This window comes from Felis catus, chromosome C1, assembly GCF_018350175.1.
Source record: "Felis catus isolate Fca126 chromosome C1, F.catus_Fca126_mat1.0, whole genome shotgun sequence".
Lineage (NCBI taxonomy): Eukaryota > Metazoa > Chordata > Mammalia > Carnivora > Felidae > Felis > Felis catus.
Window position 1 is genome coordinate 26817482 of NC_058375.1, and position 23044 is coordinate 26840525.

Genomic DNA, 23044 nt, shown 5'->3' on the forward strand with positions numbered 1-23044 from the left:
AAATCAAAATTTACAAGTTGTTAGAACAGATTTAAACTTTACAAAAAGGACCTTTCAGAATTGGAAAATCTTTCATGACAGTTATTACTACTTTTCAAATGTAATATATAGGAGTCACATACAGCTACTTCAATGTTCAGCACTACCCTTACTTTAGTCTGTGTTTGTAAGAAAATGATAAATAACATTAAGTCTGAATGATGTAGAGTTTGGATCCAATTACAGATCTACAAACTGTCATATCTGTTAATGGCATAAAGACACAATGCAATCTGTTTGTTATACATAACATCATCACAGCCTAAATCAGATTTATTCTAATTATGTATTCTTTAAAATGCTTTAAGATGAAATATAATCATAAAACAAAGTTTTATTTTTTTACAAGACAAAATTCTAAAAATACATATATCAATTTTAAAAAAGACTTCTTTATTGAGATCACAACCATCCTACGTTATGTTGTTGTTAAAATAGCCTTACATACTTCAAAATAAAAACTTAAGGGGCACCTGGGTGGCTCAGTCAGATAAACGTCCGACTTCAGCTCAGGTCACAATCTCACAGCTTGTGGGTTTGAGCCCCACATCAGGCTCTGTGTTGACAACTCAGAGCCTACTTCAGATTGTGTCTCCCTCTCGCTCTCTGCCCCTCCCCCACTGTGTTCCGTTTCTCTCAAAAATAAACATTAAAAAGTTAAAAAAAAAAAAAAGTCTTACTTTTCTGAAACAATGGTGATAATAAATAGTAGTTGTATTTTACATCCTTATACTTAGCAAAATAAATGATGGGTATGTCAGCTCCCAAAGCTACTTTTGGAACTGCTTTGGACTATTACATGCCAAAGACTAGGAACCACTGCATTAATTTACCACTTCCCATAGTGTACATTGTGGCGCCAAATGAGCTGCTGCCTATGAGTAGGGACTACAGTATCTTCTTTATAGGTGAGGAAAGTGAAGCTTAGAGATGGTTCAGCACTTTGTCCAAGGTCACAAAGATACTAAGTGCACAAACGGGAATCAAACCCAGGTCTATCTGTTTCAAAAGCCATGCTATCTCCCTCATAGATGGACAAATATAAAAAAATTACTATAATGAATTCAAACCCCAGCCCCCACCAGAAATTAAGCTCCCAACTCCTTTCACTCATAGCACCTGTCACAATATGTCACTTCTTATTTATTTGGGTGATACTTTGTTTGTCTAGCATCCTTCTTCTTTACCCCAAATGTGCAAGACTGAAAGGACCATGGCCATCAAGAACAGGCACGATATGTTTTTCTGCCTCTGCACACTCAACATGTGGCACAGTTAACATAACCTAACAGAGAAGGCTGTGGGTTCTGACAGAAGCAGAAGCAGATGTGATCTTGACTGAAACAAATTTTTTAATCTTTTCTAGTTTCAATTTCCTTATCTACAAAATATATTATCTAACCCACAGGGCCATGATGGAGGGATAAATGATTTAATACAGATGAAGTATGTAGCATGATCCCTTACAGATAAGCCAAAACTGAAGCATGATTTATACACAAAAATGCTAGCTTTTATTACTTTCACAATTATAGCATTTAATAAATATTTGTTAAGGGGCACCTGGGTGGCCCAGTCGGTTGAGCATCCAACTTCGGCTCAGGTCATGATCACACGGTTTGTGGGTTCGAGCCCCGGTTCGGGCTCTGTGCTGGTAGCTCGGAGCCTGGAGCCTACTTCGGATTCTGTGTGTGTGTATGTGTGTGTGTGTCTGTCTGTCTCTCTCTCTCTCTCCCTGCCCCTCCACAGCTCACGCTCTGTCTCTCTCTAAGAATAAACATTAAAAAATTTTTTAAATTTAAAAAATATAATAAATAAATAAATATTTGTTGAGGAGCACCTGAGTGGCTCAGTTGGTTGAGTGTCCAACTCTTGATTTCAGCTCAGGTCATGATCCCAGGGTTGTGGGATCAAGTCCTGCATCAGGCTCCGTGCTGAGCATGGAGCCTACTTAAAATTCTCTCTCTCTCTCCCCTTGCCCCTCTCCCCACTCTTTCTCTGAAAAACTAAATCAATCAATAGACAAATAAATAAATATTTCTTGAATGAATGAGTCCAAGTGGATAGTCTTACATATACTAAAATAATAATGTTTATTTATTGGCACTTGCATAAAAAAGAGAGGAAGTTAAAAGTACCTATATACACCCTCCTTCAAATTACCAAAAAGAACACTTAAGAATCAATATAAAATTAATTTGCCCTATCATCAACTCAATCTCTAATATTTTTCTAACATGCCTGTTAAATTTCCCCCAATTATTTCCTTTTACTTCACAAAGTAACTGTTCCAAACCATCACTGCCAAGTCACAACCATGCAAATGTCCAGCTCCCTGATGTTTAAATTTCACCAAGAAAAACAGAAACAAAGAACTCCCTCAACACTCTGATTCCCCCCCCCCACCATGCCTACAAATTGATCAACAAACTGTCCTCCTATCTTCCAGGAAAAAGCAACCTTCTTACATGACTGACTAAAAACAGGCTTGCGTTTGGGATCCTGCTCCCTCTCCCATCTTTAAGCACTCCATAGTATCATGTATCTTCAGCCTCTCACCACCTCCATGCTGGTTTTCTCCTCTCAGGTTATAAGGAACCTATTTCTTAAGGAACTACTTACTACCCTCTTCCTCTCCCCTTCCAATCAGTCAGTGAAAAAGTGCCTCATTCTTTCTCTACTTCTTTATTTTTCTTTTAAATGCTTATTTATTTTTGAGAAGAAGGGGCAGAGAGAGGTGGGGACAGAAGATCTGAAGCCAGCTCTGCACTGACAGCAGAGAAGCCAGATGTGGGGCTCAAACTCACAAACCCATGAGACATAACCTATGCCGAAGTCAGACACTTAACTGACTGAGCCACCCAGGCACCCCTTCCTTAATCTGATTCCCTCCTGAACCTAATGCTATCAGGCTACTGCTTCAACTGAAACTGTTGGCTGTTTTTTGTTTGTTTTTTTAAGTTTATTTATTTACTTAAGTAATCTCTACCCCCATCTGGGGCTAGAACTCATGACCCTGAGAACAAGTGTCACATGCTCTACTGACTGAGCCAGCCAGGCACCCTCAATTGAAACTGTTTTAAGATTAACCAATCACCTCACAGTTGCTTAACCCAATGAACACTTTTAGGTTTTATCTTACATGGCTTCTCAGATACATTTGACACTGCCAATGATTCCATTCATTGTCTTCTGGTTCTTACTTCAATTCATTATTATGTCTTTCTACCCTTCATTGATGTTCTTATATTCAACCCTAGGGGTATCAGAAGCCCCTAGAGGTCTTGTTAAGACATAGACTGTTGGGCTTCAACCCCAGTTTCTGACTCAGAAGGTCTGCACCAGGGTCCAAGAATATACATTTCTAACAAGTATCCAGGTAATGCTGAGGCTGCTGATTGCAGGAACTACTTTGAAGCCACTTTGAAGCCCTAAATTAATCCATTTCCTAGCTTTCTGACGTGAGCTCTACTCTCCTCTCTCTACATTTTTTTCCCTGAACAATCTCACCCATATTCGTAACTTCAATTATCACCTATATGAGGTTACCAGATTTAGCAAATAAAAATATAAAAGCTTGGTTAAATTTGAATTTCGTATAAACAACAAATAGTTTTTAGGATAAGTATGTCCCAAGTATTGCATGCAACATACTTTCAGTAAAAAATAATTACTGTTAACGTGAGAGTCAAATTTAACTGGGCATTCTATATTTTATCTGGAAACACTACACCAAATTTCTAAATACCATCACTTCTTGGCCTTTTGGCTAAGATAAAGTGCAACTCTCTAAATACCATACCCATATATGCAAATGCCTCCCAGTGCAAATTACCAGTTGACTGTCCCACCAGCCCTTTAAACACAACAGATCCCAGGGCACCTGGGTGCCTCAGTCTGTTAAGCGTCCAACTTCAGCTTAGGCCATGATCTTGCAGTTCATGAGTTCTAGCCCCACATCGGGCTCTGCGCTGACAGCTCAGAGCCTAGAGCCTGCTTTGGATTCTGTGTCTCCCTCTCTCTCTGCCCCAACCCTCCCCTGCTCATGCTCGCATCTCTCTCTCTCTCAAAAAAAAAAAAAAAAGAAAGAAAAAGAAAGAAAAAAAAAAAACATTAAAAATAAACACAACAGATCCCAAACGGTACTTATTACTTCCCCCCAAATCCTGTTCCTAGCCCCTCAGTAAACTGTATCATCAAAAACTCAACTTACCGAGGACAGACACTTCTAAGTACTCTGGGACTCCTCCTTGACCCACATACCTCATATGCTATCTCTAGGTCTGATCAACCCTACCTAAATATCTCAAATTCATTCTCTTTTCTTCTCTTCTTTATTGTTGAACACTCAACCACTAAACATACCACATTCGCTCACCTCTCCATGACTTGACACATGCTATTTTCTATGCCTGAAAACCTTAATCGTTACAACTCAAGTGCTACCTACCCCATGAAGCTGTTCTTTCCTCTCCAGACAGACTTCAGGGCTCCTTCCCCTATTCTCCCAATGCACCTTACACAATTTTTTTAGAGTAATTACATAAGACTGTGATTCTGTATCTGTACAGAGGTGGCACAAAGCAACAGAAAGAATACAAGTTTGAAAAAAAAAAAAAAAGAAAGAATACAAGTTTGAAGCCAGTTCCTATTCCAGTTCTGATGCTGCCTTTGAATTTGGCAAATTACTTAACTTCTCCTTTTCTCAGTTTCCTCATGTGTAAAATGGAGTAAAGATCTGCCCCTCATATGGTTGTAGAATTTAAGTGAGAATGCATACAGCATGCTTAACACAGCTTCTGATGAGGCACGCTCAATAAATAATTACCCCTTTTTCCTGTATCTTTATTCCTCCTTACACTATTAATTTCCTTGAGAACAGAGGCCCTGTCTTTTCATCTTCTGAAAACTAAATAACTAACACAACTTAGCCTACAGGATCATGGTTAAGGGGTTGGGAATCTTGAACCAGACTGCTTGGGTTTACATTCTAGCTCAACCATTTACTAGTTGTGTGACATTTAACAAGTTACTACCTGTCTCAGCTTCTTTATGTGTAAAGCAGGGATAGTAATAGTATTTAACTCCTGGGTCCTGCTCATCAAATGGAGTAATATATGTATACCACTTACAACAATGTTAAACAAGTGCTATGAATCAGAGTTAGCAAGAATAAAAACTCAGTGAATGAATGACAGCTCGACTGTGACTTTAACATCCAGAACAGACTCTTAGTAGAGGTATTCCCCACCTTCCAAAAGTTCATGTAACTCCACTTTGCTTTCACAAAAGACCTAGGTCAGTTCCTGCATTTGCCAACCAAAAGAAATCTGAAGATTTTCACTTTTAAGAGAAAAGGCAAAAAGCGAAAAACAGCCTTCAGCTTTGTTTTGCAGCGAACAGTTACAGCGCAGTGTGCAGCGTGAGACGCGAGAGTGGCACCACCGAGCTCCTTTCCCAAGAACCACACTCAGCATCTCAGCATCAACCTGATGCTGCTGTAGCTCTGAACTATGTAAGCATTGGTGCTTTCTCTTCATTTATTTTGTGCACCTGGGAGTAAGATGTGTCCTAAGGTATCAGAAAAGCCTAAGAGTGGTTAGTTTGGGGGGTCTAGGAATACTCAAAAATTTTTCCATATAAACCAATGGTAATCAATTCATTTTACACCATTTCAGCTTACAAAAGTTTTCATAGGAACACTACTTTCAGATGGGGGAGGGGGGAGGCTATATATCAGAAAATATTAAACATTTTCTATTTCTTGCCTCCTATTTTCCGAAATTCGAATGCAACATGGAAAACACTACACATGATTTGTTTAATTGGCTTTTCTATCATAGTCCACACTATCAATTATGAAAAAAAAATTACAGCCTATTCACCTTGAGTAGCCTTAATATAAACCAAAGAGAACTGAGTTGGTTCGTATCCACTTAAAATGTAAACTGTTAGGGGGATTTTCATTATCATAATTTTGATATTCAGAAAGAACACTCAACTCATAGCACAATATTTGTTAAATTTATGTACCACAGACAAGGCATAATGAAAGAAAAATTGGATCTGGAATTTTAAAAAACCGGTTTTGTATCCCAACTTGCTACGAGACCTTGGTGAAGTCACTTATTCCTTCGGGCTCAGTTTCCTCATCTGTGAAACAGAGGCTCTTTTATTCCAATTTTTGAGCATGTACTTTGTGCCAGTCACTTGCCCAGGAATTGAGGATTCAGGTCAAATAAGACCAGGGTGTATGTAAACAAAATTCACTGATGTATAGATGCTACAGCAAAAGTGAAAGCAATATACAATAGAAAAAAAGAGAATTACTAATTCTACCCCAGTGACTATTAAACTATGTCTTAAAAGAGGAGAAAACCTAGGCAAAGCTGCCTAGTTTAGAATACCACGGGCAGAAGAAATGGCATGTGCAAAGGGAGAAAACAAAACTCAACAGAATATGCTTCTGAGTAAAATGCAGATAATTTGCAGACTGAGTAGATTCGAAAAGGTGGGAAGGATAACCAATGATACTGAAGACAGAAACAAAGGCCAAAACGTGGATAGTTTGGATGTTACACTAAAAAGTTCACGCTGTATCACACGAGACAGGGTCTTTAAAGGGAATGGTGTCATCAGATCTGTAGAGACACAACAGCATCATTATACAGTGTTTTGAGGGAGGCTGTGACTACAGGAAAAAGGATGAGTAGGAAATACAGTTCAAATGAGAAATAAGAAATAGGGAGGAAAAGGAAGAGACAATAAAAAAATTCTTCAAAGGTAGAATCCACAAAACTTGGCAAACAAAGCAACGGCTCTGGAAGAAGAAGAGTAAGAATTTACCATCTGGGGGGAAAGTAAATGTCATGGACGCCACCATCCCCCACCCCACACCCCACGGACACACCTCATAAGCCTTCTCAGCACAGCACAGGAAGACATAGAGTTGACGAATGAAACAAAGCTTTATGGCGTCCCTGTCCTGAAATAATACTGCCTTTAAGATGGTATGAGAAATAAAATATTACCATCATTTATTGTTTTATTATATTATTTATATTTTTAATATTATTAATTTGCTTATGTAATAACTAGAGTCTCAAGCAAAAGAACTGTCCAAGAAGAAAAAAAAATCATTTTTTGCCAAAACAACTAACCAATGTCTCCATATTGATCCCCAATCCGGGTTTCCAGTCCAGGTTCCTAAGGGTAGCTAGATGATTTTTCTGAACATGTTTATCTCATTCTCCCACTTAAAATCCTGCAATGTCTTCCCACTGCTCTCAGCATGCGCCTCATCCTAGAGGCAGAATAACAGAGGCTTTGAAGACTGACTACCTGAATTTGAATCTAGTCTGCCATTTATGAGGTGTGATCCCTGGTAAATTGCTTGACCTCTTTGTACTTCGGTTTCCTCATCTGTAAAATGGGAGTAATAACATGGTTGTGAGAACGATGTCTGCCACAGTCTAAGCACATATATCAATAATAATGAGTTAATATTTATGAAGTCACACATAATATACACTACACATTGATATATAAATACCATCTACTATCAGTGTTGGTGTTATGATCAACATTATCATCATCACCATTTTCATACCTTTTCTGTTCCAGGCCCACTGGTCTTGCAGTTTTTCAAAAGAACCATGCATCTTTCCAACTCAGGGCTTTCCTATATGCAGATCCCTCTGTCTGGAACACTCTCCATGCATTTGCCTAGTCCATTCATTCTTCATAATTCAGCTTACACATCCTTCCCACAAGGAAGCCTTCCCTAGCCAGCCTCTGCCCCCAACCACACGTAGGTCAGACTCCCCATTTTAGGCTTTTCTTGAAAAGCACTTGTCATAGTGTGTAATTATATATATTATTTGATTAATTACTTGTGCAATGTCTATCTCCCCCACTAATGTATAAGCTCAATGAGGGAAAGGACTAAACGGACTCCTCGATCCCCTGATACAGAACAGACCACAAGTACTTACAGAATAAAAGGAAACTACTGTCAGATACAAGAGAATTAAAAAAAAAAAAAAGGTACCAAGTATAGAAAAACAGTAATACATATTACTTTCCTTTTACAAAAAGAAATAAACAGTTACTAAGGTCTCATTTACAGAGCAGAAAAACCGATTTACCCACCTAATGGGGAGAAAAATCAGCTTGGGTTGTTTTAACATACAAGCCAGAAACTGACTAACTAAAAATCTGAATTCACCAGATAGAAAAGAATTCAACATTTTTTTTTATTTAATAAAATGAAATGCTTACTTGAGCATTGTCAGGTTCTTCTTTAATTTTGTCCAGAAGTCCCTGCTGTGGTGCCATTGCCTTGCCACATTCACCATCCAAAGGTTCTTTCATTCTAATTGTTTACGTAAAGGAATTCCCCAGTCTAAAACTAATAGATTTCTTCTTGGGGAAGGATAGCTGGACTCCTAAAATACAACATAAAGGATTGGTATTCAGGTTTATTCTTCTCATTTTTCCCTTCATGTTTATATTAAAAGCTTTGTGTTGCGCTCAAGGCTTTAGAGTTGAGCCTCTGAAAAACAATTCTTCTGGGGCCATGACTAACTCTAGTCTCCCCTTCTCCTTCCTTCTGCTCCTTTAGTAGTTCTCACCACATAAGGAAAGTTTCCCGGCCACAGCTCCCAACCTCCCTAATAACTTCAAAGCCAAACGCTCTGGTCTCTCAAATGCTGAAAGTTACAAAGGGAACCAGACCAGCAACCCAAAATATGGGAAGAAATTACCAACCGCTCAGAGGAAAGGACTCGGAAAACAGTTTCTGACTCCAGGAGAATTAGTACTTGGAGGCCCACCTCTGCTTTTATTTCTCAAAGTGGGGACACACCAAGCTCCCCACCCCCACTTCTAACTCAGCCGCTGCTGGAGGCCTCCATAAGGGCCCCATTTCTTGGCCTAAAGATAGACCAGAGCTCCAAATGCCATCACAAGTGAACAACAGTACACCCTTGTTTAAAGCGGACCACCTGCACCTTCCAGGGTCTCCCTGGAAACCATTCCCACGAATAAGCCCCCCTAAGCTTTGCTTCTTAAATGCTTTCCTGTAAACAAGAAATTCTATTAGCCATTCAGCAGATTTCCGTTCCCCTAAGGGTAAACGTTCTAAACCCGAACCAAAAAGGAAGCCCCCCAAAGTTGTCTTTATCCAGAGTCAAGCCAGGCATGGAAATGGGCAACTGGTGGAAAAGCCTGCGGGGAAGAACACATGAGAACTTTCGACCACTTGCCACAGTTACAACCATCTAAGGGTGCTCATCCCTCTTTGGAGTAGGGTATTCGCTCCGAAAGTCTCGTCCCCACCAATAATCTCCACGCCCGTCACCGAGTACAAACGCGGCGACGTTGTATCGGAGGGAGAGAACGCGACCCGCAAATCCCTGTCACCGCGTCCCTGCAGCGAAATCCGCACGGCGTCAGCCGCGCAGCCCGTCCGGCGCCGCCCCCACCCGGTGCCCGCCTCGTCACGTGGCGCGCCCGCCGCCCCGCCCCGCGCAGCCCTGGCCGCCGCCACCCGCCGCGCTCACCTTCTGGCCACCTCCCGGCTCCCGGGGAGTACCGGGGTGGGTAAGGCCGCCTAGGACCCAACGGCTTGCGCCCAAAGACCAGGATGATTTCCTCTTACTGAAATTCTTCCGCCTGATCCATCACAACGCAACACCCAGCCAACCGTGCGTGCGCAGCCCTGGTCTCCGCCCCCCCACCCCCGTTTCCCGTCATGCCCCGGACCTGAGCCGAGTGGGTCTTCCCAGGATTCCCCTTTGCTCAATTATGGTTGACTTCTTAAAGAGACCAAGACCCAAGCGTGAGAAGGTAGAAGTAAGAGACTGGGGCAGGAAGTTGGGGGCATTAGAAACCCTGCACTATTCTTTAATGCCGGTTTCCAGAAAGATGGCCTGTTAAAAGAATATAAAAATAAATAATGGCTGACATTTATTAAGCCAAGTGCTTGCTAAACACTTGTACGGCATCATTCCACTTAATCCTCACCACACCTGCAAGAGGTACAAATTTTTATCTGGGAGATGTAAGTGAATAGATTAATTAACTTGCTCGAAGCCAAGTGGTATTTTTCCATTCAAAATTGTTTTTTGATTTGTGACTGCTGTATAGTATTCCATTTTGTGAACATGCTACAATTTATCTACTATTTATGTACCTTTGAGATGTTTCCAGTTCTTGGTTATTAGGAATGTTGCTGCTGTGAACATTCCTGTCTTTTGTTGCAAGTTTGCTAGGTTTATGCCTAGCAGTGAACTTGCTTGTTACATACACATAAAACTTTAATGGAGAGTTACAGTTGCCCCACATCCTTGCCAATAGCTACTATTGTACATCTTTTTAATTTTAACCATTTTTGTGGGGGTATAGTGGTATCTCTTTGTGGTATTTTATTTTTATTATTATATTTTATTTTTAAATCATCTTTACACCCAATATAGGGCTCAAACTCACAAACCCGAGATCAAGAGTCACTGTCTCCACCAACTGAACCAGCCAGGAGCCCCTCATTGTAGTTTTAATTTGGGTTTCTCAGCTTTCTAATGAGGTTGAGCCCTCTTTTGGATATCTGGATATCCTCTTTTATGAAGTGCCTGTTCAAGACTCTTACCCATTTTTGTATTGGATTGTATGCCATTTTATCATGGGTATATATTCTCAATGAGTCCTTTCTTGAAAATATGTATTGCAAATTATCTTCTCCCAGATATAATTAGTTAAGAGGAGGTCATATTGGCATAGGGTGGACCCTTAATCCAACATAATTTGTGTCCTTATAAGAAGAGGAGACATAGAGACAGACATTTGAGGAAAGAACAACGGGTGACAATTGAGGCAGAGACTGAAGTACTGCAGCTGCAAGCTGAGGAATGTCAAGGATTAAAGGTAAACACCAGAAGCTAGAAGAGACAAGGAAGGATTCTCCCATACAGATTTCAGAAGGAACAAGGCTCTGCTGATACCTTGATTTTGGACTTCAAGTCTCCAAACTGTAAGACAATAAATTTATGTTTGTAGCACTTTCTTACAGCAGGCCTGGAAACTAAGATATGGTTGAATCTTCCAACCCATGAAAATAGTATATCTCCCCATTTATTTCTGTAATTTCTCCTAATAATATTTTATGGTTTTGAAGTATAGAGATCACACATCTTTTTTAGATTTATTCTAGACCTTTGATATTTTATGGTATTTTAAATGGTAAAATTTCATTTCTTAATTGTTTTTATTTCCAGTGTAAGTATAGAAATACAATTGTTTTTTGTATGTTGGTTTTGAAGCCAGCACCTTTGCTGAGTTCATTTATTAATTCTAATAGTTTATCCATATTTCAAATTTTTTTTCTGTTTCTAACTATATAGAAAATAATGACAAATTTATTTCCTCCATTCTAAGCATATAATTTTTATCTCACTTTCTTGCCTTATGGAAATGGTCATATTGGACATCTGTATCTTTTTCCTGCTATGTTGTTTTCAATATAAAATCATTAAATATTAATTTTGCTTTAGAATTTTTGCATTTACCTGTGGGGCATTAAGTATGGCAAATTCTTTGAAACTTCTTTCATCAAGAGAGGGAGTCTGTGTCCCTGCCCCTTGTTTTGTAGTTGGCTTTGTGAATTATTTTGACTGACAGAATGTGACAGAAGTGATATCATGTGAATTCCCAAGTGTAGGTCTCAATATCTTTGCAGCTTCTGCTTTCACTTTCTTGGAACATTCTCACCACATGTCAAGGTTAGATGGGTTAAACTACTGAATGATGAAAAATCATGTGCAGAGAGTAGCCCCATAGCCAGCACTAATGCCACATAATGTGAGTGGAACCACTTTAGATCCTCCAGGTTGATAGATGACTACAGCCGCATGAGTGAGCCCAGGCAAAATAAGGAGAAGAACTACCCAGCTAAGCCCAGATTTTTGATGATGATGATGATAATGTATTTATTTATCATGAATGAATAAATGGTTCTTATTATAAGCCAGTTAGTTTGGGGTGCTTTGTTATTTAGCAACAGGTAACTGTTACAGAATTGATATCTAGAAATGGAGTACTGCTATAATTAAAATCTAAAACATGACATTGACTTTGGGACCAGGCAGCCAGCAGAAGTCTGGAAAGACAGCAAGGAGTCTGTTAGTGGAGGCTGGAAGAGCAGTGAGGAAATTGTTATTGGAGGCTAGAGAAACAGTAACCAGTGTAATGCAGCAGCAAAATGTTTTGCAGCACTGCCACCTGTAATAACATGGAAGATAGAAAATGTAGTTAGTGAACTTGTGGATCTGGTTAAGAGATTTCCAGGCAGAATATTAAAAGTGCCTATTGATTTATTTTAGTTACCTGTGATAAGATTTTGCAAAAGATAAACAAGCTAAAAAAGGAACTTTTGTTTTCAAGCAGAAATTAGACAAAATATGAAGGGCCCAGGACAGTCTCTCCAGCTAACAAAATATCATCAAAATAAGAAACAACCTCAGTTGGGGCGCCTGGGTGGCTCAGTCGGTTGAGCGTCTGACTTCGGCTCAGGTCACGATCTCGCGGTCCGTGAGTTCGGGCCCCGCGTCGGGCTCTGGGCTGATGGCTCGGAGCCTGGAGCCTGCTTCCGATTCTGTGTCTCCCTCTCTCTGCCCCTCCCCCGTTCATGCTCTGTCTCTCTCTGTCCCAAAAATAAATAAACGTTAAAAAAAATTTAAAAAAAAAAAAAAGAAGCAACCTCAGAGAAGAAAAATCACATATAGGATATTACAGGTAAATGTGGCCTCAAAGTCAAGATCAACTCAAGAGTGCCGCTGTAAGACAATGCCTCACAGACCCTCTCATCCAGACAGAAGGGCTTCTAAGAAACACAGGGCATTGTCCAATAACAATCTGACACAACCAAAATAGAGTTTTGTCTCAGAAAAATGGATGTGATTTGGGGGGCACAGAGTGAATCCAGTAAGATCCACAAAGGTTTTTGTTTTTGTTTTTAGAGAGAGAGCAAGCGAGAAGGGGGGGAAGGGCAGAGGGAGAAGGAGAGGGAGAGAGAGTCTCTTAAGCAGGCTACATGCTCAGTGAGGAACTCAACACAGGGCTCGATCCCACCACCCTGGGATCATGACCTAAGCCAAAATCAATAGTCAGACACTCAACTGACTGAATCACCCAGGCACCCCAAGATTTTATTTTTAAGTAATCTCTACACCCTATGTGGGGCTTGAACTCACAACCCTGAGACCAAGAGTTGCAAGCTTCACTGACTGGGCCAGCCAGGCACCCCTCCTCTTCCTTTCTGAATAGGAGCATTCATTGGAGTCATTATGTTTCTGTATCATCAGGTGTATTGCGTACGTGGGCAGCAGGGAGCAGGGGGAACAGATAACTTGTCTTTTTAGTTCACAGAGTTGCACCTGAGCAGATGCACCCAGTGAACTAAAGGAGTTTCTTGTTCATAGACCTGATTTAGATGGTGAGATCATGGACTTTGATCCACTGCCATAATGGCTTGAGACTTTTGGTTGAGGATGTGAGTGTATTTTCGTTGGGAGGGGACATGAATTGTTATGTCCAGAAGGCAAACTGTGAGAGACTGTTTCCAAAGATGGCCACCAACAATTCCTCCTATCTCTGTATGTGCAATGAGGTTTCTCCTACCATGAGGTGGATTCTTCCTTGCCACTTGAATCTAGCTGGCCTGTCAACTTATTTTGACCAATAAGTTGCAGGGGAGTGACAGTGTGAAGTTACAGGTGTAGGCATTAAGAGAACTGGCAGCTTCTGCCTTTGCCCTCTTGGAGCCACCAGCATGTAAACAGGTTTGGCCACCCTGCTAGAGAGACCAGGTACAAAAGGAGAGAAGTCCCTGAGCTTGCCTGCCAAGGTCCCAGGGAGGTGGGTGAAGTTATCTTGGGCATTCCAGCCAAATTCCTAACTGAAAGCATCAACATCCTATGGGACAGAACTCCCCAGCTGAACCCAACCAATCACAGAACCATGAGATATAACAAATTGTTGCTTTAAGCCACAAAGTATGGGGGTGGTTTGCTACATAACAATGGATAACTGACACACTAAAACAGTTTACATCTTTTAGTTGGATGTTTATCAGGAATTCCTCTTAGTACGTATGTTCTGTTTCAAGAATCCTTACTGTATACTTCTATTTCAAGTTCCCATTTGCATTATTGTGACCTGTTTAAAGTACAGATTTATTGTTTATCGCTCTTTCTTTTCTTCTCCCTTTCCTCTACCTTGAAAACTAGTTACAGTATTTTATTTTCCTCAGATACAGTTATGGATGATACATATTTTTGAATCACTATGTGTTAAAGAGTATATTTGTATAACAAAGAAACCCCAAAATGCAATACCTCAAATAAACTGAAGTTTATCTTTCTCTCACATCACCGTTCAAGGCATGTGTTCCAGGTCATTAGCAGTTGTGTTCCTACAACATCATTTATGAACACAGGATTCTCCCATCTTGTTTCTCCATCCTTGAAACTGGTTCACAGACACATCTTCCTGAGGGTGTGAAGGAGGCACACGTGGGTCTTATGTTGCTGGGCTCAGAAATGACACATAACACTCTGAATACATTCTCTTAGAGACTCTTTTGTCCACATAGCCATGTCTAACTGCATTGAGGGGGGTAGGGGGGGAGGTGCAAGGAGAGAATAGTGTCATGTTCCCAGCTACAATGATAACCCCACAGTAAAAATGACATATTTGTTACCAAATTAAAACAAAAGTCACTGGGAAGTGACAGGCAGCTCTCCAGTTCGTGAGTGTAGTGCAGACGTGTGAGTAATAAGTAAGAAAATCCTATGTGAAACATGAAAAAGAACATTTACTTACAAAGGAAAGAGAATTAGACCAGCTTTGGACTTCTCATCTGCAATACTATGACAGAAACTAAAATCTAGGAATGTTATACATGTCCAAGACATTTGTCATGGTCAATTAATGACATTTCTGGAAGTACTGGACAAGGTATGGTGTAGATTGCTAACTTTCCAGTAAATTTCAGTCTTCCTTTTCTTTATGATCAGTTCTATCCATCATAGGCAGACCAAGCCTTCTCCACCTCTCCCCTTCTCAGGACTGCCTGGCCAGTCCCAAGAGGAGGAAGCCCCATAGCTTACCTGGGCCTGGGGGTAGTGGAGGAAATGTGTATAAACGTGGGTCGATGAGTGTTTATTTAGTGATGAAGTTAGGTTTTAACATGCTTATCGGTGAAGAACATATGAAGATAGGGTGCCTGGGTGGCTCAATTGGTTAAGCTGCTGACTCTGGATCCCTCTCTTGAAACAAATAAACTTAAAAAAAAAAAAGAGTTAAAAAAAAGAATATATGAAGATAAACATTCATGGCAACATCTATATACAGGCAGGAGTTTATGTAAGTTGTATGTGATTTAAATTACTGTAAATATGGGTGTGCATGTATAAGAAAGCAATAGGAGTTGGGGTTCATTAGGCTGTGACATTATTCCAAGTGGCCTCCAGGCAACCTTGACCATGCCTAGACAGACAGGCAGCTTTTGGAGTGCTGTACCTCTCTGGGACCAGCCCTATGTCCTACCATGATCTCAAAGTTCAGAGATGGAAGGCCCTTTAGTGGTTATATGGTCTGAGCTTGTGCAGTGTTTGAATCCTTGCTGCAGCACTGCAAAGGCGATCTTCAGTCTCTGTTTGCACACCTTTCAAGACAGGGAGTTAACTCCCCCCTAGCAACTCCTTTCACAGTGGACAGCCCTGCCTTCAGGAAGGTTCTGATCATAAACCCTGGCTAGGTCCTAGGAAGGCCTTCTCCTTCTCCCTCTTCTGTCCTCATTCCCACTTACATAATTCAGCTCCTGGGTACTTCCTTTCCTTTTCTCAATCACCATGACTAAAGCTATCAATTATTATTGAGCCAGAGCTGGTGCTAAGCACTAGAGACATAGAAATGGATGAGTTAAATTTTATCTTTTAAAAAAATGTTTATTTTAAGAGGGAGAAAGAGCATGAGCAGGGGAGGAGCAGAGACAGAGGGTGAGAGAGAATCCCAGGCAGGCTCCACACTGTTAGTGCAGAGCCTGACACCAGGCTTGATCCCACGAACTGTGAGATCGTGACCTGAGCTAAAATCCAGAGTTGGATGCTTAGGGGTGCCTGGGTGGCTCAGTCGGTTAAGTGAGCAAATGAACACTCTCTCATGCTCTCTCTCTGTCTCAAAAAAAAAAAAAAAAAAAAGGAATTAGGAGTGATTAACCAGGTCGAGGAGGAAGAGAGGTGGCTTTCAGGAAAGACTCCCTGGAGGAAGGAAGAAACATCTGAGCTGAATTAGAGGCAGAGTCAGGCTGAGGAAGCCTGCAGTCAGTGCTGCCTCCTCTACCACACACTCTCCAACTGTGTCCCTAGCTCCTCACTGTCTTTTCTCCTGTTAAGCCTGGAAATCCAGAGAGGAGAGAAACAGGCTTAGACATCTCCAAGGCTGGGGTCAGTATCTCACAGAGTTACAGGCAGAGCCAAGGTGGGAGGTGCCACCACGTGAATGCAGCAGCACGCCAAGTACCCTGTGAAGCCCAGCCCTGTGTCTGACTCCCCTCTGGGAGCGGCTCAGAAGGAGGGCACAGGCCCTCCAGCCCACACAGAGAGCTTTACAGGACAGTGTGCTAACCCAGGAGGCAGCCCTAAGCTCTGGTTCTGGTGAGGGTCTACATCCCTGGACCAGAGAATAGGAAAGGCCATGGGCCTGGCCTGGCTGAGCAGCTCTTGCCCCAAGGGTCCCCGCCATGGGCTTAGGTTCCTAACTACTGCTCTCTGGCAGTTCTGGCAGGCACACGTGTGCCAGCACTCTGGAAGCCAGGGCACATCTTGGACTCTATGGTTACATCAGCTCAGCTCAACCCGTCAGAGATTCTCAGACTAGAGAAAGCTCTGGGGCATTAAGAAAGAAGAAAGAAAGGAAGCAAATGAATTCCTTCTGTACCAGGCACTACACAGGGGGCTTCACACAGATTAATCCTTTGATACTATAAATCTCAATTTTAGCATAGTCATAAGAAAAGACTGAACTGTTAACACTTATCTATGATAGGTAGAATATTAGAGGACTTTGTTTCAGTGTTTTATACAATAATACATTATCAGAAGTAAAATATCTTGGGGTGCCTGGGTGGCTCAGTCAGTTAAGTGTCTGACATCAGCTCAGGTCATGATCTCACAGTTCATGGGTTTGAGCCCCGTGTTGGGCTCTGTGCTGACAGCTCAGAGCCTGGAGCCTGCTTCGGATTCTGTGTCTCCCTCTCTCTGCCCCTCCCCCGTGCGCGTGCGCGCTCTCTCTCTCTCTCTCTCTCTCTCAAAAATAAATAAAACGTTAAATATTTTTAAAAATAAAAAAAGAAGTAAAATATCTCTAGCAGCCAAAATATCTATTTTGATAGATAAGATATATATTTTATTTCCCACATTTTATACAAAGGGTCAGTCATTAACAGTGAAGTACTGACTTCTATTTGCTCTGTCGTTCTTTGTCAGTTGAGGTAGTGACTTGTCTAAATAGAGAGTTTGAAAGGACAAACTATGCAGTTTGGGCTTTTCTTTCTACATGGAAGCAAGTTGTCAACAGGAAACTAGTTTTCCTTGGCTCTTCTCTGCCTTAAGTATCACAGGGGCAGGCCTGCCATGTGGGGAGTCTTTATCCTCCAACCTAGCCTTTTTCCCAGTAATGAAGGTGATGTGTACCTTTATTTACCATTTCCTAAGTCTTATTTCTCAATTGGTTTAGAAGTTAGTGGGGAAGAGGAATGCTAATTGTTTGGCCCCCTTGAATCTCCCAAGAGTACACAGAAAGAATGCTGAATCAGGAGATACAAAGTCAAGTTAGTAATCCTAGACATGCCACTTATGAATTGTGCCCTAGAGCAAAACACTTACCATTTAAAACCTTGATTTTTTAGCTGATGAAGGAGTCTATGTTCTTTTTTTTTTTTTAAGTTTATTTATTTATTTTGAGAGAGAAAGTACAGGTCAGGGAAGGGCAGAGAGAGAGGGAAACAGAGAATCCCAAGCAGGCTCCGCACCTTCAGCGCAGAGCCCATCTATGTTCTGACTGGTTTTCTAATGTAGTTAATGTACAGTGTTATATTAGTTTCAGGTGTACAATATCGTGAGTCAACAGTTCCATGCTCATCAATTAAGTGTACTCCACCTCCTCTTCTTCTCCTTCTCCTTCCTCTTTTTGAGTAGGCTCCATGGGGTTTGAACTCACAACCCTAATATCAAGAGTCACATGCTTTACCGACTGAGCCAGCCAACCACCCCAGGTCTGGTTGTTTTAAGCCAAAAAGGGAAAATATGGTGGCCTTGAGAATGATGAGAAAATCTAAGAAAAGGTTTAGACAATGAACAGAACAGAATCCCAAAATCTGTCAGCAAGAATAGCTTGATCCAAGTCACTGATAATTGCTAAAATAAACTTTATGCCAAACAATTGGTCTTTTAGTCTGGGTAAGCTAATTGCTAAGATAAACTCCCAAATTACAGAGGTTCTACAATGTGAACATTTGTTTCTGTCTCACACAATAGTCCAACATGGGTACTCCTGTTCTAGTGGCTTTTCTGGGCAGCTGTCCTCCAGGCATTGTCTCAGGGACCCATAATCTTTACATTCTGTGGCTCTATCCTCTTCTATGTCTGTGGAGTCTTCTCCATTCAGCCAATGGTTGGGGAAGGGCAAAGATCACATGAGGGAGGTTTATATAGGTCAGGTCTAGATGTTGGCCATTGTTTCTATGTTCCATTGTCCAGAAATCAAGTCACATGCCTGCACCCGACTGCAAGAAAAATGTAGTATATTTGTATGCCCAGGAGGATAAGAAAATGGGGTTTGATGAACATATGAAAGCCTCTCTCACAACATCCCTTGAACAAGATTCAAAGTTCTGAGAATGATCATCTGATTGGCATAGCTTAGGTTACTAAGCTACAGGCCAAATCAGGAAAGAAATACAGAAAGAATCAATCCCTTTCTATTCCACTGTGAGAGGAAGCAGACAAGGGAATTGTCTTTACTTACAATGGAGAATTTTCCTAAAAGGGAGATCAGGATGCTTAGAAACAGGGGGAGAGTTGGATGCTAGACAGCCAAAAATGACAAATGTCCAGTATATCTGTAATCTGCCTATGTTACACAAGAAAGTCTCTAAAGGTTTTTTCAGCTTTAATTGTTCATGACTCAGATGCAATAACTAAAACATATATAGATGTCCAAGGATTTCTATTGAGAGCAACAGCCCTCCAATTCCTAAGGGCCTCCCTGACTCTCAGAAGGGCAAATAATTCATAGAACAAGATGATGCCTGTCAATACATGGGAAAGCATTAGTGCTCAATGGAACCATGTAGTCTAAGAAAAGTATGATTAAGTAACATAACATGTTAAAATGGAAAATAGCATTGCAACTTCACGACCTTGTTTGTTTTTTTTTTCCAGGTTTGTCACTACTAAAAGACATAGCAGCTCTAATATTTTGACTCCACATTTACTCTCATGTATATCCCTAACACCTAAATTTGATCTTTAGTAGTTTTATCCACCAAAATTATCTGGAATTCATTGCAAAGTGGCTGATTATATGGGGCAGGGGAAAAAATAGTATGACTTCAGAACATTCTCTTATGGCAAGAAAGGAGGGATGTTTCAAGGATGTCAGGGGTGGAGCTAAAAGGACAACACTTAGAGATGTACCCAGTGGTGAAGTTGTAATAATTAAATTTAAATTTAAATAATTTAATATAAATAATTTAAAATGTCATAATTAGAGAAAATTGGAATAAGTAAAATCTACAAAGGCTATGCATTCATACTAAGACTCAAATGGGAAAAGTAAACAAAAAAATAGCTTTAAGTAAACAAAAAAATTTTAATACAATAAAGGATGAATACAATATATGTTTAATGATTAGTAATGTGTATGTCTTTGCATGTACAGGTGTGGCTGCACATATATTTTTTTCTTCTGTAAAAGGTATGTTGACTTAAATATATCCACATATAATTTACCTATATCTATGATTTACATATGAACAAGCAGATAAAAATGAACCAAAAGGTAGGAGGAAGGAGTCATCAACACTAGTAATTTTGTAAAATTATCACGACCAGATAGAAGGTGAGTCTGTCAGTTATTCAGCACCACATTTACAAAAAGCAAGTAAAAATAGAGTTCAACAGATATTCTAAGAATGAGAAGGGTAAATCAATATTCTATCTTTCAGGAGATAAAACAACAAAATGGCTCTAGTAATTATAATAAGATACTGATAAGAAATACATAAGTTCCTAAGCAGATCAATGTCATATAATAGCAAGATGGCTATTGGTCATGCAAACCTTAGAGCTTACATAATTTCCAAAATAGACACTAAGTTTAAAAATTTAAAAACCATAAGGAAGACAGAGGATTATAAGTCCTATGGTATTTTAAAACTTTTACTATTACAAAAGGGTTTTAAATAAATGGTCTTAATTACCTTGGACAACAAAACTAGGTCTTATGTCCCAACCAAGAAAGAATTAGTTGATATCACAGATCCTGGAACCTCAACTGATTTAAAATTGTATTTCTTTTTCTATTTGATTTGGTAAAATTTCTGAAATCCCAGAAAATAATCAAAATGCTATTACTGAAACCTTAAGAAAATATGAAAGTAAATATAATCTTAAGAGATATAAAAGTGGTACAAAAATAATACAGTAGTAGTCAACCTATGGCATTGAATATTCAATCCAGGCCTACCTAATTGATACAAGTGTAGTCGATTTTGTCATCTTTGTGTTTGTGCACAGTTTGCTGATATTTAACGCCTATGAGATATTCAAAAGTATCAACCATATTAAATTTGTAATTCCAGCTTAAATTGTTTCAGAGAATTAATCAAATGTGTATTCTGGTTTAGTGATCAAGAAAAACTATTTCAACATTTTATTTACTAGAAATAGGATTTTGGCAATTGGGCATTAAACAACAAACAAGCTGTGAGTATTCTCCAAGCAAAAAAGCCCCCTGGACATGAAAAATACTGAATCATAAGGCACAAAGTAGATAATGTGTTTTTACTAATACTCCTCACGAAGAAGGGGAAGTAACAAATGGGAGACTTGAATAAGGGGTTGGTTGAAAGAATTTGGAAAACTGTGGCACATACACTTTCTGAGAGAGACACACACAACCAAACAGATAATTAGCCTACAGTGTGGTGATTATTACAGAAGTGATACTTGGACCAAAGAAGAAAGAGAAGTTAACCTAACCTGTGCATCTATTACTTACCAGGCATAATAGAATACGATGAAATTGGCTAGATGTTTGTAACCAAGTATCATGGAAACCTCACATCAGTTCTAATTCCAAAGATTTTTCATAATGTGGGGAAACCAGATTAAGCCCAAAATGGCCCCATGGCTAGGATCTAGACATATTCTCCAGGCCTACCTAATTGATAGGACAGCCAAGAAGTCTGTTTTCTAAGGGACTTCTAAGAGAGAACTGATGTGAAAGGAAAAAATAAGCCATCAGGACAAACCTGGTGCAGTAATGAAGCCTCAGGGACAGTGGATCGGTGACTGGACAGAATACAGTGTCTGTCACTTGGATTTGATTCAGCCTCGGCTCAAATGGTGTCACGTCTAGGGAAAGGGAAAGACAGGGGAAGAATGAGGTCTCAAGAAGACACAAAAAAGAACAAAACTCAAAACTTGAAACATCAGTTTTTGCAAAAATTTCTGACCAATATTAACCCTACTTCAGCACCCCCTCACACACACATTACAGTGCAACACAAAAGTGAAGAGAGATGGTCTCCTCACTTTATTATAGATATCAAAAGATCATATTGCCAGGGAAATGGTGATTACAAACAAATTAGAGGTCTCAAAAATTAGTTAAACAGCTTCCCCAGCTTCTGCCAAGGTTGTAAGTGATAGAGTTAGCATTTGGATCTGAAAATATGTGTGGATCCAATTCCTCCCCCCCCACCCCTTTCATTTCAATGTGCTCCTCTGTGGTCTCCAGGCTGTGTTTATTTCTAATGATAATTACTTCACTTGCAGCTCTCTAAATCGGAGGATGCTCAGTCTCCTATACCATCTGCCTTTGGATTTTTTTTAAGGTTTTAAAGTAATCTTTACATTGAATATGGGGTTTAAACTCAGAACCCCGAGATCAAGAGTCTCATGCTCCACTGACTGAACCAGCCGGGCACCCCCCATCTGCCTTAGGATTTAAAGTTGGGTCTATACCCCCTATGCCCCTCTTTGCTACTCTTACGTAAAAATTCATGTTCCTTTAAAGCTCATTTCATCAGGCCTTGAGTACCCCTCCTTATTACTGGCATCTACTTATCTCCTAGTCACTCTTTAACATTCATTGAAGAATTTAGCTCCTGGCTCCGTTTTCCTCTTCTGCCACGTATTCACCTTTCCCATGCACACTTCTAATACCTTGGTCTCTCAGTTTATTTAGCTTCTCAATTTCACCAAACTTTTCCCCTTTCTACCTGCACCTCCCCACTCCAATGACACATCTTGAGTCCTTTGCCTAAAATTGCTCCTCCTCGGAAATAATATATTCAGATATCCCACTTTCTGACCACACCCTATTTTTTCTCACTCAATTTCTCCCTCTAAAGCTACCCTTCTATTTTATAAAGACCTCTGGTTCCTCCATCAGTCTACTTTCATTCTATTTATTCACCTTTTGCTGTCTTCTCTTCCTTTTATGTTTTCTACTAGTCACTTGCCGATATCCTCCACTCTCTTCTATGGACCTTATCTCATTTCGACCTGGAAAAACCCTAAATCAACTTCTCCATGCCCACACCTGTGCTGCTTATTATTGTTGATAAAAGTCATAGAGTCTACCAAACTGGCACAAATATAAATTCTCAGGGTTCTCAGCCTCAACTGGGCTGATGGTATGTCTAGAAATCCTCCCATGG

At 40.2% G+C, this 23044-nt stretch overlaps 1 protein-coding gene across 12 annotated transcripts in view; it reads right to left on the bottom strand.

Annotated features, from left to right (window-relative positions):
* ZMYM6 (zinc finger MYM-type containing 6) overlaps positions 1-23044 on the bottom strand; it is a 119421-nt gene that overhangs the window by 31435 nt on the left and 64942 nt on the right. For 3 of the 12 annotated variants that reach the window (XM_019836626.2, XM_045035521.1, XM_019836624.3), the window contains exons 4-6: positions 21632-21734; positions 14430-14583; positions 8320-8486 (exon numbers count right to left, since the gene is read on the bottom strand). In XM_019836626.2, coding sequence (XP_019692185.1) covers positions 8320-8412 — 93 coding nt within the window. In that variant the 5' untranslated portion in view covers positions 8413-8486; positions 14430-14583; positions 21632-21734. The other 9 variants (XM_045035519.1, XM_019836625.3, XM_023258448.2 and 6 more) reach the window with 8 other exon arrangements.